The sequence below is a fragment of the Platichthys flesus genome, chromosome 18, assembly GCF_949316205.1.
Source record: "Platichthys flesus chromosome 18, fPlaFle2.1, whole genome shotgun sequence".
Lineage (NCBI taxonomy): Eukaryota > Metazoa > Chordata > Actinopteri > Pleuronectiformes > Pleuronectidae > Platichthys > Platichthys flesus.
The window spans coordinates 13910450-13926180 of NC_084962.1; the positions used below are offsets into that span (position 1 = coordinate 13910450).

A 15731-nucleotide genomic window follows, 5' to 3' on the forward strand; every position below is an offset into this window, starting at 1 on the left:
ATTAACTTTTGGCTAATAATAATAATAATCTGACTTATAGATATTGTTGTGGTCAGGTCAAGACACTCTCTTGTATTTTCTTCAGATCGTATAAATCTTTCACTTTTGCAACAGTCTAAGACTTCAAAGGAATCTGTGACCACAGATTAAAGTGCAGTAAATCGAGGAATCAGACCATAATGGCATAAGGTACATTTTCCGCTGTACCTTGCAGAACTGGTGGCAGCTGATAATATAATTACAGAGATTTTGCTAAATCAAATTCTTGAGCTCTTTGAATTGCTGGTACCGGAGAAGAGTTTCAGTTCTGACCTCTATATCCATCACAGTGAAACAAATAAGACTCTGCTGGGTTTACAGACGGACTGGAGAACACTTCAGGAGAGAGACTATGAGGTCAAAGCATCATTTTAATAAAATCAACACAAGAGTGTAATTTCCTTGCAGCCACTTAATGTTGAGCTTCATTGTTTTGCCACCATGGGACGTACATGTTGCTCATGGAAACGCAGGGTTGAAGTAGCGCTCACAGAGAAACACAGAAATACACACTAAGATAAACAAAATAAAAAGGGGGAGTGAGTGCATCAGTACACTGTCAAGGTTTAAACTCTTTGAGATGCATACGTGATGATTCGCTTCAGTGACGAGATTTGGATTCCAGTGTCACACACACATACAAACACACACACACACACACACACACACACACACACACAGCTACAGCTGGCCCGCCTCCACTGCGTGGTTTCTGCTCTGCTGACAATTAGGTGTGTGGAAAAGCACAAGCAGCGGCAGTGTTGAGAGCTTAATGTCTGATGACTATCACACACATTCTTAAGAAGAGTCACATGATCTTCTCTATGTCTCTCTCTCTCGCACAAACACACACACACAGTAGGAGTTGTAATTTTCACACATCGAGCTTTATCCATTGTTCTTTGTGCTGAGAGTTTCTTCCAGGGACACTCAACCCTTCAGCTTTAGGATTCATTTTGTTTATACATGCACTGAAACAACTTTTCATTAATGCAGTGCTGGAGCATGAAGAATCTAGACTTCTGAGGTCATGGAAGTGAAACTCACGTGGCTGTTAGTCATTCATCTGTTCTTTATATAACGTTAGAAAACATTCAGGGCTGTTTGTCAATTGATGTCCTCATTCTGAAGTGTCCTTCGGTGAGATACTGAATCCTGAAAATCTCCCTGACGACTGTGCCAACACTGTATGACGTGTGCTTGAATGTGTGTGTGTGTGTGTGTGTTTGTGCTAAACTGACTTGATCCAAGATGTTAACAGGGCAGTAAAGTATTGAACTCTTATAATCTGAAATGTCTGCTTGGGAAAGTGAGCCATAAAATCCACACAGGGAAACAAAATGTTTATACTGTATTCAAGCCAAATACTGAGCTTTAGGTATAATATGTAGTACAGGCATCATTTACTCATCCACAGTTTATATGATTTGTTTCTGCAATATAAATACATTAGATAAACACATTGAATCATCTAGATAAGTACATAGACAGGCTCATCACTACAACACAACACAAATCTGTTAAAATGTTTATTCTTCTTTGCTGTGTAGATTTTAAGTATTTTCACATGTAAACTCTATTTCATCTCCATAATAAAAAAAAATCCTTCATATTTCATCTGAACACTTTTTAACAGATTATTTTATATGTACAAGAAAACATAGTCCTCTGTTGGATTTTTTTTTCAATCTCACAACCCAGCACATTTCAAAAACACACTCTAAATCACATCTACGTTTTTTTGTTTTTACTGGCGGACAATCAGATAAACATTTCTCAGTGTTATTAGAGTGTCTTTCTGAAATACCGTATTTGTCCTTCAGTGTTTGAGTGAAGAATGAAAAGTGCGACCAACCCTGATAGTAAAATTGTGGGGAAACGAAAAGTGGGATAGCACATCATTTAAGAGAAAATATGCCATAAAGACAACATTGACGACTGCTACAATAACACTAAGCTGTGGTGCTTTACACGCAAACATGAGTGTGCTGTAAGATGATGCTCGAGGTCCATGTTAACCGATGAAAGACTTTAGTTGTGGTAGTGAGAGATACGGAGAGGAAACGAACCAAAGTGGCTACAGGTTGTTTTTTGTGTTTCCCAGTGTTGTGCATAGTTTGTCACCCCTTCACAGGTGTCGCTCAATCCTTCATTGGCTGTTAGGGCAGGAGTGGGGAAGGGTCGGGTAGAGTTCATAGTTGCTGTTGTTATACACACTCAGGAGAATACGTGACGAGATAAACACAACAATCAGAAACCCTGTGGTTTGGAGACGTGGCAGAAAAGAGGTGAAGGCAACATCGAGATAAAACTGGGCTTCTGTTCTGGTTTACACGGGGGAGATGCGGTGAGAAACTTGGATGTGCAGCGTCGCAGGGAGGAGAAGTTCCCGGAGCTCTGAGGACCAAAAACAGAATCCATATCCCGCCGAAGGGAGGCTGAGGGATGATGCGAGTGGATCGAGTGTTAGCAGCAGCCCGACTTGCTCTCAGCAGCCACGGTCTCCTGGTCCAGTTTGATCCGGTCGCCGTTGCTCTCCTCGTACGGCAAACCTTTGTCGTTGGCCAAGATGTTCTCGACCAGGAAGTGCGCTGCCCCGTCCACGTTGATGTTGTCCTGCGAAAAAGGTCACAACAGTGTGTCAGAGAGGTGGTAAAATACTTAGTGACAGTGCAGACGTTAGTCCATACACCCCCCCCCTCCCATCATCCTTGTTCTTGTTTGCCTGTAAACACTTGTAGGAAACGACAGTGGCTTTATTAGGAGCCATCACAGGGTTTTATAGACGCTGCAGTGCTTCTTTTCAGAATTGCCACTAAACCCCTTTATGTGAGGCAGCCTGTTAAAGCAGCAGCTGGGAGATGTGGGCCTTGTTTCAGACCTGGTATTAACATTCGTCTGAGGGGATCTGATCACAAGTGTCACGCTCTAAGTATCAACGTGCTCATGACGAGCTGAGATTGGATCACCTGAGAGCAACTTCCCAGGTGGTGTGGGCCACGTATGACTGTACGCTTTTTACAGCTTGAACGTCATTGTGGCACACGGGCTACTGGAGAAGCGCCTATTCAACTGACATCCTCTAACCTACTACAGTTCCATGATTAAACAAAATACTATTTTCTCACAATAACAACACAGCTGTGCCTGATGGATTGATTCGGTCGAACCCTATGCAACACACACACGCGCCACAGGTTTGCACAGCTATCGCTACTAGGACATTGCATTGACTTCCATTTATTGTGGGCAGCCCATCCACAACCTTGAGTGTCTGTGCCCCTGTATCACTCATCCAAAAGGGCTGTGTTTTTAACATAAGCTAAACCACGACCAATTCCTGCCTAACCCGAACCTTGACCCAAACATAATTCACATGTTAACCTTAAGCAGGACCTCAGTAATCTTGTTATGCCTCATTAGGACCAGAATTTGTTCCCCATGATTTCGACAAGGTCACTTTTCAGTGGAAAAGGTCCTAAACAGGTAAAAAAAAAAGCACACACACACAGATAGAGGACCTGTCCGTCATTGCCGAATTTGCAAAATGGCTGTGTTTTTATTTGCATATAAAGCACCAGAGATGCATTGTAATGCCAGGTGTGAATGACGAACCGTCCACTTGAGAGCAGATCACCCACGTTGCATGTAAATGTGTGAAGAGAACCAGAGATTTTTTCCAGAGAGCCAATCGGAGGAAGGCAGAGATGAGGTTAAAATAAAAAACTGAGTCTGCTCTGGTCCTTCATAGTGTTGTCAAAAGCTTTCATCCCTTGGGTTGAGCAGGTAATGAATATGAATGTCTTCTACACTAACAAGGGCCAGGCCAGCTTGGTTAAATACGAACAGATGATAAGAGGATGTAAAAAGGAAAAGGAACAAAAGAACCTAAAACCTTATTATTTAATAAAGGAATCAAACAAAAAAATGACCAAAACATTTTTAAAAACTCTATTCTTTTAGGGGGGGAGAACTTCTCTTTTACAGGATCAACCCTGAACACATTCACACCAGGAAGCAGCTGAGTACAACCACAGTGTGAGCTGATGGCTGCTGAGCACTCAGGGGTTAAGAACCTTGCTCGAGAGAACCACAGCAGAGTGGATGAGGGAGGGGCAAGCACTGCTTTCCCCACCCTGATTTAACCCTGTCGGTCTGCGTATTGAACCGCTGACTTACTGGTCACATGCTCTCTTCTCTAATCTACAGGCCCCCACTGCCTCATATCTTGATTAACTGCTGTGGCATGAGAATAACAACCCCGTGATTATCATGAGCATCGTCTGTGTCACGTTTCAACCTCCACGGTTCATCCCGGAAAATGTAATTGTTAACCAATCAGAACCAGAGCTTCCTCAAGCCGTTGACTTCCTTTTAGAAATGTAAAATAGCCACCCTTCAACATCTGCGTGTCATCTCCCTAGGATTGTTTAGAATTCACATTCAGGACTTTTGGGTTTTGTCCCTTCAAACCCAGTGCACTGCTCCAAAACAGAATCACTATCACATGTTTTTGTGGGTTGACACAAACCAACTAATATAATGTTGCACTCACAGAAAGGAAACGAGCAGAAAGACTTTGCACACAACAACCACACACATAAACACACACTTCACATGACACAGCACGTGACACAGCTGCAGAGCCTAAGGTTATGAGCGAACAAAGTTAAGTCTGACTGGCTAAACTTCAACAATCTGCGACTTGGAAGCATTAAAGACGAGCATGTGCGTTTCAAAGTGTGTGTTTCCAAGCATCTGTAAACAATCCCTAGAAGGACAGAACCATGACGGGGGAACGAGCTCTGGGTTCTCACAGCCGGAGACACAAACAAAAGCTGCAGCATTAAAAAAGGTAGGATTTATCAGTGTGAGGGTGAGCGGGCACACGAAGGCATTTGTTTGTGCCAAACCTGCGTCCTCCCACAATTACCTGTTCCATTCTGACAGGAAGTAGAAAGCTTTACAGCACTTAAGTGAAGAAAGGAAGGAGGTTCATTTTGTTAGTAATTCTTAAGCTTTCTTATTACTTTCACCACTACAGCCATTTCCAGACATGCTCCAAAAGCAGCGTTTATGTTTACAGCAAGTTTCCAAGTTGTCATCTTCTTTCGACACCTCTGTTTCAACCCTGAAATATTTGCATTAATCAATTTTGACTTCCATCAAAAATAAGAAAACATCATCAACACGTCCACTTGCTATAAATATTCCAGACATTTTCCACCTGTTATCTCACAAGGGCTCATTTTTACTAAGGGTAAAGTTCATAAAAATAGTCACAAGTAACTGATGCCGACATTTTTGTTTTCACGTACAGCCACTCCGGAAAAAATGTCCAGAGCTCAGTACAGGAAATATTATACTTTTGTCACATCTCTATAGTTACCATTTACTTTCCAGACATATTTTACGTTAAAAACATGTGCTTATTTAATATGATATCATGTTATATTACTATTTAACTTTCCTGTTAATGCTTATCCAATAATAATAATAAGTCAACATTTACCAAACGTTCTAGACACGACTATATTATATATCTAAACGTTATCGCTCCTTCCGACGCTTTAAGCTAATTTACGTATTTAAACGTACGAACTCGAACTGAACCTTTGACGAAACCAGCGACAGATCGAACATCAAACTTCCGCGCAGGCTAAACACCCAAACCCTGTATCGCCAATCATTTGACACCACGACCTAAGTTGAGGAGAAACACTGGCGGCACATTATCTCTCGGAGCTCCGCCCCTTTCCACCCCTCGCAGCTCTGGGCAGCAACATCCATCAGCGTCACGCGATACCGTATCACACCAGCTGTCAGACAGATCTTTCTCACTGGTCGGGAAGATAAACGTACGTTGACGTTATGCATGAACGGCAGAGACAGCAGGATGATGACAAAAAAAAAATATGCTTCACATCAAATTTCCTGTCACAAACTCCCAGCTGTCATTCAGTGATTTAGGAAATATTGGCGCCCTCCATTTCATCTTAAGTTATTTTGTAATCTTTGCATCAAAACCTCTCCATTGAATCAGGGCCAGAGCGTAACAAAAATACATTACAACATCTTCACTACACCATTCAGACAATGTCACATGTGAAACTCAGAGGATTTCCTGTTTGCCAAGAGGAACAAAGAAGCCATTCAGTAAAATCACAGTAAAAAACTATCCTCAGAATTCAAGTCTGGTGGCTCCTTACGTTTCTGACTCCTCTATGTGGACTTCAAAGCTCTTATTAAATCTGATTTACCACAAACATAACCCTGGTAATGTTCTGCTGCTGATCGCCGGTTTAAAATGTACAATCAAGCTAAAACATAAAAAAGGTAATGGGTAAACACTGTTTTTAAGTATTTATTACTTTTGTATTTATTGGTTGGTTCATTGTACCACTTTTTCAAAAAAGTCTTTGTATCCTATTCTCTTCCATTCATCATATACTACACCATAGACATCAGAATACCCACCGTCTAGAGTGCTGATCCACAGGGACTGTAACACCCAGTCTTGTGTTATTATTCTACTCTACACTATTCTGGTCTATTCCATTCCATATCAAGAGTAATGTATTTAAAATCCCATGGGTCTGTTTCATGCGTGTTATTGATAATCCCTTCGTCCCATGTATCGATCCCTCACCTTGGCCGAGGTCTCAAACCAGCCTAGGAATCCAGTCTCTTTGCAGAAACTGTCCATTAGCGCCGTGTTGTTGGTGCTCTCCTTCTTCTGGTCACATTTGTTGGCGAGCAGCACCGAGGGGATGGGGTTGCCGTTGGCCAGCTTCACCTTGCTGTCCAGGTCGTGCTTCCACTTGGACACGGCCTCGAACGTGGAGCCCCGCGTCACGTCGAACACCACGAACGCCCCCACGGCCTCCTTGTAGTAAACCCGCGTCATGTTCCCAAACCGCTCCTGACCTGGGGAGATGGGAGGAGAAAGTCAGTGGAATCAAATCACCAAAGTGGAAACCAAATGCCTAACCCTCAGCTTTGTGGCAGTAGATTGAATCGAGACGCTCAATATTTCATTCTCAATTTTTCCCTCTATATAGAATGTGGCTCTAAATAATGATGAGGACAGAGATGGTTCCTATTCAACCTACTTTCCCTTATTGGCCATGGGGCTATTCCGCTCTGAGAATGGCCGAAATAACCTGCCATGATAATAAGCCCATTCTCTGAAGTCGTTCTCTGAGAGTATGTGAGGGGAAGTACCAGAGAGAGGGATGGGGTGTCACTGTCAATCTGAGAAGAGCCTCTTCTTCAACACTATAAAACCACTTTTAGGTTTTATTCTCAAATCGATCTCATGATTTAGTCGGATCATTTCAATTCCTCAAAGGTTTATCAGCCAGTGAAGAGATTTGAAATGCCACACTTCTGCTAAACACTGGTGTTTTTAAGCGGTTTCTAACCATGGAGAAGTTACATAATCATAATAACCAATTCAATGTTTTTATTATCATCATTATCAAATACAAAAATCAAAGAGGAAATCAGAGTTTTGAAGTGAGACAATCATTTCAGGAACATTACTCAAACATGCCCTTAAGGGGGGGGAAGCAGTGGCTCAGCAGAGAAGTGATCAGCAGAACTAATGCCCTAAATTATCTCTGGTTACACTTAACACAGTTTTATGGGTTGACCACATGTCGCATGTTCGCTGTGATTATTTGGAAACCTTGAATAACCAAAGGTTATATATGACTGAAGGAAACTGGCCCTGCAATGCTCACTCGTTCCCTGCATGCCTCGACAGTTAGGTGTGTCAACGCTGCCTGAGGCCAGAGGAACGGAGAACGGGGATGAGAAGCCTGTCGCTGGGATGATAATCTGTGACTCAGACGGTCTTCTGTCGCAAATGTCAAATGAAAACAGACAGATGTGGAGAATGTTCCGAGACAAAAAAACATCTTTGTGTCAGGAGCTCACAAAATGATACGTAAACTTTATATATTTAAGGCAGAAGATCACAACAACATATTTATATTATATGTTAGATTGAGGAGTGTGGTCTGTTTTTGATATTTTTTGATGACAGAAGTGGTTTTTCTTCACGTAGACGTAGATTCACAGACATGCACATGGTGTTGCATGAGCTTACGGTTCCTGTTTTTAGCTTCATGTGGTTAGAAATGTTCATTCAAATACTGAGGTATGTTCAAGCGAGTTTAGTTTTCTGATGTAAACGCACCTGCAACCGCATCCACAAACATTTGGAAGCGATTTACACTAGTTGTCAGCAAATGCCTTAATATACTTTAGTCGCAGTCTCAGCAGTTACATATAAGGTTTCCAATATCTTGGGGTTCAGTAGCTTTTGGCGGATTAAGCTCATATTTTTGCAGCACCGCTCCAATTAAAGACTAAAAATCAAGTGTAACCGTACATGTCTGTTACACAGTTAACAGACTCCGCCAGAGTCGACTTGCAAAATACAACATGAACCAGGAAAAGCTTTTGAGGAACTGTGAGCGCAGCCAGCATACTTTCACTACTGCAGGTACTTACCCAACCACGCAGGAGTGGCGGGTGCAGTGCCGGTGTGAGCAGGAGAGCGAATACACTGTGGGGCCCACAGGCCTGTCGGTAATTGCTCATAATTGAGAGTCTAATTTTAGCCAAGATAACCCCAGGTAAATTCAGCAGAGACACGACACGATGGGATAAAGGGCCGATAGACTGAAATAAGGCTCGTTCATTTCCAGCCCTCGTGGTGCTCATACATCCGGTGGAGTGGAGGAAAAAGCATAAATCAAATAAATGGCTCCATAATTTTAAGAGAAGATTCCCCTCTTAGTCTATTGAGAGGTTTACTGAAGGGACAACACTGAGGCAAACATGAATATTTTCAGATAAAAGAAGAGAGGCGGAGATCTCACATGTTTTATCTGTCTTAAAATTCCACAATTCTCTGGGTCTGTCTTTCTGTATTAGGAACACATATCTCGAGAAACTGATTTTTTTCAGCTTCACACAAATTATTAAGGGCCCAAGGAAGGGCAGTGTTGGATTTAGACAAAAGAGCATTTCTTCCATGTGAACTTATCATTATTAACTTCCTGATTTGCAGTCGAAAGAGTAGGGAAAATACCACAGGTTTGAGTTCTACATGCACTGAAGAGGCCGTGACAGCTTGTCATTGCCTAGATTTCAACACACTGATGTTCTGACACGTCCTTATAGCCGGGTCGATATGTGAGCAGAACCAGACTGGGGGTGGTAACCTCGCTCGTCCTGGGGGGGGAGTGACGTTAACGAGTTATTTGGGGTATTGACCATCTGCTGAGGATTCACACAGAAGTCTATCAGATTAAATGACAGCAAATCAAACAGTGGCTGAACTCTCGAGTGCCATAAGTCCTGGAAAATCATTCTGTTGTCTTTCCTAAACCCGGTCCTGGTGATTGTTTGTTTTGTTAATTAATGTCTTGGGAAAGAAAGGCAGTTTATATAAGATTCTTCTTCTTTCTGCTCCCTTTCAGTCAAGATTTGAGATTTTGTCTTTGCTTTTAAATTGTTTTGTTTGGTCGATTCATTAAATAAAAGTATACATTTTATTTAAAAATGTTGTCCTGCTCCAGAAAAACAACACATACAGCACATGACACTTATTTGTGATTTGATGATTGTTAAATAAAAGCTAATCCCAACCATTTTGATTAAGGATTTATCTGTACATCCTTTTTCTTGATTCACAGTATCCCAGAGTTTTTTGTTCAGCCCTGATAAATAATATTTACACACGTACACTGTGTTAACATACAAACTAACTTCTTACACACACATGGCCGAAGACTGTAAGATTAAGCCGACAAATATGGAGGCAAATGTGGACTTCCTGTTAAGACCTTTTCAAAGTCTTGGCCTGAAATATCTGTTAACCACATTTTAAACTTGTAGTTGAAATGTACAATGAGAGCTACATCATTGAAATTGAAAGGTGGGTGCTAGCGAGGCATCTCAGAGGGAAAGCATGCAACACCGATGAACTTCCAGCACCTAGGCCTTCTGAGGTTTCTGCCAAACGTGGTAAGTTATAAACGGCAACCGAAAAAACTGCTTCCTGTTTCATGGGGAATGATGTGTCGTCATGGCAACATGGTTCCTGAAAAAAATCTAAAGCTTGGCTCTGGAGCACAAGACTATTCTGACCAGATGAGGGCCATCTAATGAACCTGCAAGGATGTCATTTCAAAATATGGCCTGTAGATGTCTTCAGGCCTGGACTCTTTTAAACATTACATTTCATAAAGCAGACGGTAAAACTTATCTGAAATAAAATAGGGTTCTCACACCATACAGTTCTTAGGGCCTGGTGATTTTCTATTAAAGTCCAGCTCTCACTCTGGTCCTCTCCCTTTCAAAGCTCTGCCTTTAAGGACTCATGAAAGGTCATGGGTCACGGACTTGTGTACAGAGCTCAGCTCATCAACATTATAATTCGCCAATAAAGTTGGTAGTGATCAATCGAATGGCTTTATACTCTTCTGCTGCATCTACGTTCTTATTCTATTCCTAAAAAGATGCTGTTCTTTTTAATGCTGGCACCTTCACCCAGCCAAAGAAAGTGGCTCTTTCTGAATATATAAATAAATAAATAATTCGAAAAGCATGTGGCAAAAAAAAATGTGTGTCATACACTGCTAACCCAATCAGAGTAAAATGCAGGAATGGAATGAGCTCTCTGAACAATGGAGTATTTACCCGGTGAATACCACAGAGGAGCATGAGACTGCAGGAGGGAACAGAGACGTGTGCTCAACATGAGGCAACTGCCTATAACCAAAGAGGACAGAGTTGGAATCTGTCCCCGGAAAGAGAGGCAGTGAACTGCTCTGGAATTTCAAAGACATTTCAGTTGAGTCCACCGAGCTTATGAATACCGGCTCATGACCTCAAGTACAATTAGGCTCTGTGGTTTCGAACATGAGAAACCTTCAGTACTGGAACCAGCAGATGAAAAAGAAACTGGTTTAGCTGCAGCCACCGTATCATCTCTGTTTGGCTGTGCGGGAGAAACGGAGAGAAAGCAAAGTCTCATCATTATCCATAGCCCTAGCAACCCCAGTTTCCTCTACCGCCGTGCATACTGCTATCCTGTGGGTGGGTTACCATAGAAACTGTCCAAGCCAGACAAGCCAGTCTGTTGTTGGGAGGAAACTGGTGGAGAAACCTCCCCACTCGCCCTAACGGCAGCACCAGAAAAACAAAGACTGGCACAAGGTTCGGGCACGAGAGAGACTGAGGAGCACATGACCGGCACGTTCAGATTTCGCTGAGCAGCATGTGAGAAGTGACTTACAGCTCGAGACGGCCTTTAGCACCGAACAGAGTCTGAATTGAGAGAAAATCCTCAACCTCTAAGTGGAATTACCCTCGTCCGGCCCCTCGCTTTCAAGCGGAGGGCTTGTGGGGGCTGAGCAACGTAAAGCCTTGGCACAAGGTCGGAGGAATTAGGATCAGAATGATAATATTTGTAGAAGTTTAAGCAGATTTATTGCACAAAACACATTTTTAAACCATTCAACCGACCAGGATACACTCTATTTACTGTTGGTGATAAATAGTAAAGCCTCTTTTAAAATGATCCTGACGAGTTATAGGTTGTCAGCTGCTCTGGAGAGCGCCCCCAAGTAAAACGTCCAGGGAATGTTCATGTGAGCACGTGAGAGTAAATCAAGAATATACACCTATGAGGATGTCAACATGGTAAGACCACAAGATTTGAGAGCTTTTAGTAATGAGGACTGACACTATGCTTTCCCCCCCCCCCTCACCAGAGTCCCCAGGATATGATCCGGTTGTTGTGAATGTGTCTAAATCGGGAAGTCTCCTGTTTCGTTCTTCATATTTGAACAGCAATCTAAGGAAAGTTGGGTCCAGACATTTTGCGGAGTTCATGTATAAAAATGCATCTGAAATATCCACCGCTAGAGTCAAATTAACTTGTGATTAAAACAATTAATTGATAACTGAATTATTTGGGTGATCATCTGATTTGTCTTTTTCTCAAGTGATAGAGAAATTCTCTTTGGGTTTTAGGCCATTTTATAAACCCTACAAATCAGCATACATTGATTATAGAAATCATTACTTGGGACCCTATATCAATTTTGAACGGTTGAATTTGCCGGCATTTCATCAATTTCTAGAAACTGAAAATGGTTGAACATCCAGATACTTACATAATATAAATACAATACACACAAATTCCCTTTCAAACCCCTCTCAGAAGTACCCTGGACCGGATTTTCCTGATCACAGATATTTTCGGATCCTGTTGGAAAACGGTGGTGTTCGAGAGAAAGAGGAGACGAGTTCAAGGTTTCTCTGTCTAGACTGAAGGTCACCACTGTGATGAGAGCCACTGCGTACATCCCATAATGTGCAACCTCCTGCTCCCGCGGGAATGTTTGGTCCTATAAAAGGTGCTGCCGCTCTCTGCTCTGTGTCATGGTGGTAATCATCCTGTCCACTGGCTGAGACACATCCAGAGGAGAGTAGCAATTCCGGGAGAACAGGGGGTGGGAGAGCCACATGCGTCACACTGGCTTCCATGTTGCCCCCATCTCCCCCAGTCCTCTGATTACTATCATTCCTCCCAGGCTGTAATCACTATTAAGGTTGGTAAAAAGACAACGAAACTCTGACGTTGCTCAGCGTGTTGCAGAGAAGATAATTTCCCCTCCTTTCCTGCATGATTAAGTGGCTTAATGGCTGGTCTTAATGACTTGGCAAATATACCTCCAGCTTTCACTCTTTCACACCCACATGTTTCATCACTGGTTTTATGCTCCCGCGTGTCCTCGGGCAAGGCCTTGGTGTAGGTGTGAGAAATGAGTTTTTTCCCTATCTGTGTCATCTAACCTCAGACTGTCTTTGTGGTCGGAGCGAGAGCGTGTAAGCGGCCACGTTCACCCAATATGTGCCAGCGTGTTCCCTTGTCTTTATGAATGACATCAGTCCATCGAAGTGCGGAAGTGCGGCAGTGTTGTATTTACCAGGTCCTCTGAGCGAGGGCTGTGACAGGCAGACGGCCCTCCCTGGCGCTCAGTCACAAATGCCCCGGCTCACTGAGTGACGGCGAGGGAACGCAGCCCTCACTGCCAATCAGTCTGTGACTGACATGCAAGTTGTTCTGGTGACACCCCCCCCCCCCCCAACAAACACACAGACAGCCCCCACCTCCCACCCAACTGTCCACCCCCTTTCTGTCACTGCTGTAAGCGATGGAATAAATATAAAAAAACAGCAGTCTTCTAACCATCTGTCCTGATCTGTCCCAGCATATGAGGTTCGTTTGATTGAGGGAGAAGATGGACCCGTGTTCCAAAGTAAGAATAGAACACGTTTAGAGGCCGAGACGATCATTTCTTCTGTCAATAGAATAAAAACAAAAACATAGGAAAACAGACAGATTAGGATTTTTCGACTCCATTTTAAAACATAACCAGCATGCCCACTCTTCGTGTACAGACCCCGTCCTGACAATACTCCAATGCAAGTGAACTGGATACAGACTTCAGAAAATCAAAGCTCCAGTAGATATAAGGACAGTAAATCATTAATGTCTAACTTGTAAGTTTGATTTCTGAAATATATACAAAAAGGGTAAACATTTCCTCCAGCAGGGCTTATGTACAGTGGATGAATCTAAGTGACATTCAATATAGATTAAAAGACCTGTGCTTGTGTCTTCAAAAAACCATTTGCACATTTTCAATAAATTAAAGTTCATCCTGTGGTTGACAATCATATAGTCATTGTGAAGTAGGTTTATTTAAAAAAATATATATATATATGCATAGGCCCCTGTATACAACCATTATCTTTATGTGAGAGCTTAAACATTATATATTTTCTAATCTTAAATGATGGCACTGGAAGAATCTGAATCCTTCAGATGTGTGGGTGCAAAGCCATTCAAAAGGACATCTTCTCACAGAATGATTAACTAACCCTGCTGCACACGTAACTCACAGGCCGGTTACGTGTGGTCAAACCCATGACTGACAAAGTAACCACAGTGAGATTTTTACAGTTACTTAAAGTCCAAAGTTTCCAACTAAAGACGGACCCATTCTTTACAGCTAATTAAAAAAAAGAACACAGGAACAATTGTTGGGATGCACATGCCCCCTGAAGCCATGTAACCTCATGTCAACAAACACACATTCAGCCTTATGATTACTTGTATGTGTGACCAAGCAATTTCACAAGACTTAATGTCAGATGGGGTTTTCTGAGGATATCAAAATATTTTAAAGATCGGGGCTACCCAGAAATCACAGACAACCCCCCCACATCACATCCTCATTCCTGCTGATTGAACTGAAGTGAGCCTGTCAGCTCGGTGGTGATTCCTGAAGTTTAGTCATTTCGCCCGTTGGTCTCTCTGCTTGCTCACTTCCCCTCTCAACAATGTAATCCACAACACACCACCCCCCCCCCCCCCCCCCCCCTCTGTTAAACAGTGTGATATTTATTTCCATGCCTGGGGATGACAGACAGACAGTGAGAGTTTGAGCGAGGCCTCCCTGCTTGTGTGGGGAAGTTCTATTTACCCTGCTCTGATTTCACCGGGCTTTGCTTACTAAAGCTGCAGGAATGCACAGGTTGGTGTGCGAGTGCATGTGTGTGCCAAGTTCTGCAGCCACACAAGATGAACCAGGGACTATCCACACACACAGACACACACAGACAGACAGACACATTAGAAGAAAAACCACAGTGTGAAGGACACACACCAGGGGCCTGCATGAACACAGTTTAATCCCCCCCCCCCCCCCCCCAACAGAATATTGTGGTGCGTCTCATTGAGAGGGTTGGGTGGGGGTGAGCTCTTACAACGTGACCTACATTCCTCTGGCAATTATGAGCTGCCATGATCATAAAGTGGAAAGAGACAACAGGCGGACATGATCAACCGGTCTCTCGGTGGAAACTCCACATCGATGCTCTCGCTTAGTGTGTCTACATTGTGTACCGGGGGGTTCAAATCAGGAACGAATCACTTCCAACGCAGAAGTGGTTTGGCGTGAGGGGACGTTTGAGCTACGGCCATCTGCACAGACGAAACCCACAACTAAACATGAGCGTGACATCACCACCACCTTCACCACCTGATTTCCGTTGTGTAACGCGCACACAAACCAGCCCACGCGTCTCCCCCGCCTCCTTACCTGCGATGTCCCACAGCTGGAGCCGCACCAGGGTCTTGCTGTCCCAGTTGATGACCTTCAGGGCGAAGTCGACCCCGATCGTGGCCCTGTAGTGCTGCGAGAAGAGCTGGTGCACGTAGCGCTTGATGATGCTGGTCTTCCCGACGCCCAGCTCCCCGATCACCAGCACTTTGAAGAGGTACTCCTTGCACTCAGACACCGAGCCCCCGGCCATGCTGACACTGACTTTAAACTCACGGAACTCTCAGACACAACTTCTGCTTTTCACTCGCGCTCGCGCTCATAGGCTTCCTGCGGGTGGAGGAGAGGAGGAGCGGCGGAGCGGGGCTGCAGCAGGAACTGAGGGGGTGGATGCAAAAGACTCTGAAGTTCGTCTTCCCCCAAACTTTTCTCATTCTCCTCCTCCTCCTCCTTCTCCTCCTCCTCCTGCAGCCCAGCAACCACCTGATAAGTCACAGGACCCGGAAGGGGCAGGGAAACTTCATTTACTCCCTGTCT

At 43.5% G+C, this 15731-nt stretch overlaps 1 protein-coding gene across 1 annotated transcript; it reads right to left on the bottom strand.

The window, feature by feature from the left end:
* Window positions 1-1373: 1373 nt before the first annotated feature.
* On the bottom strand, window positions 1374-15636 carry rab32a (RAB32a, member RAS oncogene family). Its single transcript, XM_062411648.1, has 3 exons — window positions 15234-15636; window positions 6689-6966; window positions 1374-2655 (listed from the first exon to the last, which is right to left on the bottom strand). Exons 1-3 carry the CDS (start codon window positions 15445-15447, stop codon window positions 2506-2508), a joined length of 642 nt encoding a protein of 213 aa, XP_062267632.1. The 5' UTR covers window positions 15448-15636; the 3' UTR covers window positions 1374-2505.
* Between the last annotated feature and the right edge of the window lie 95 nt (window positions 15637-15731).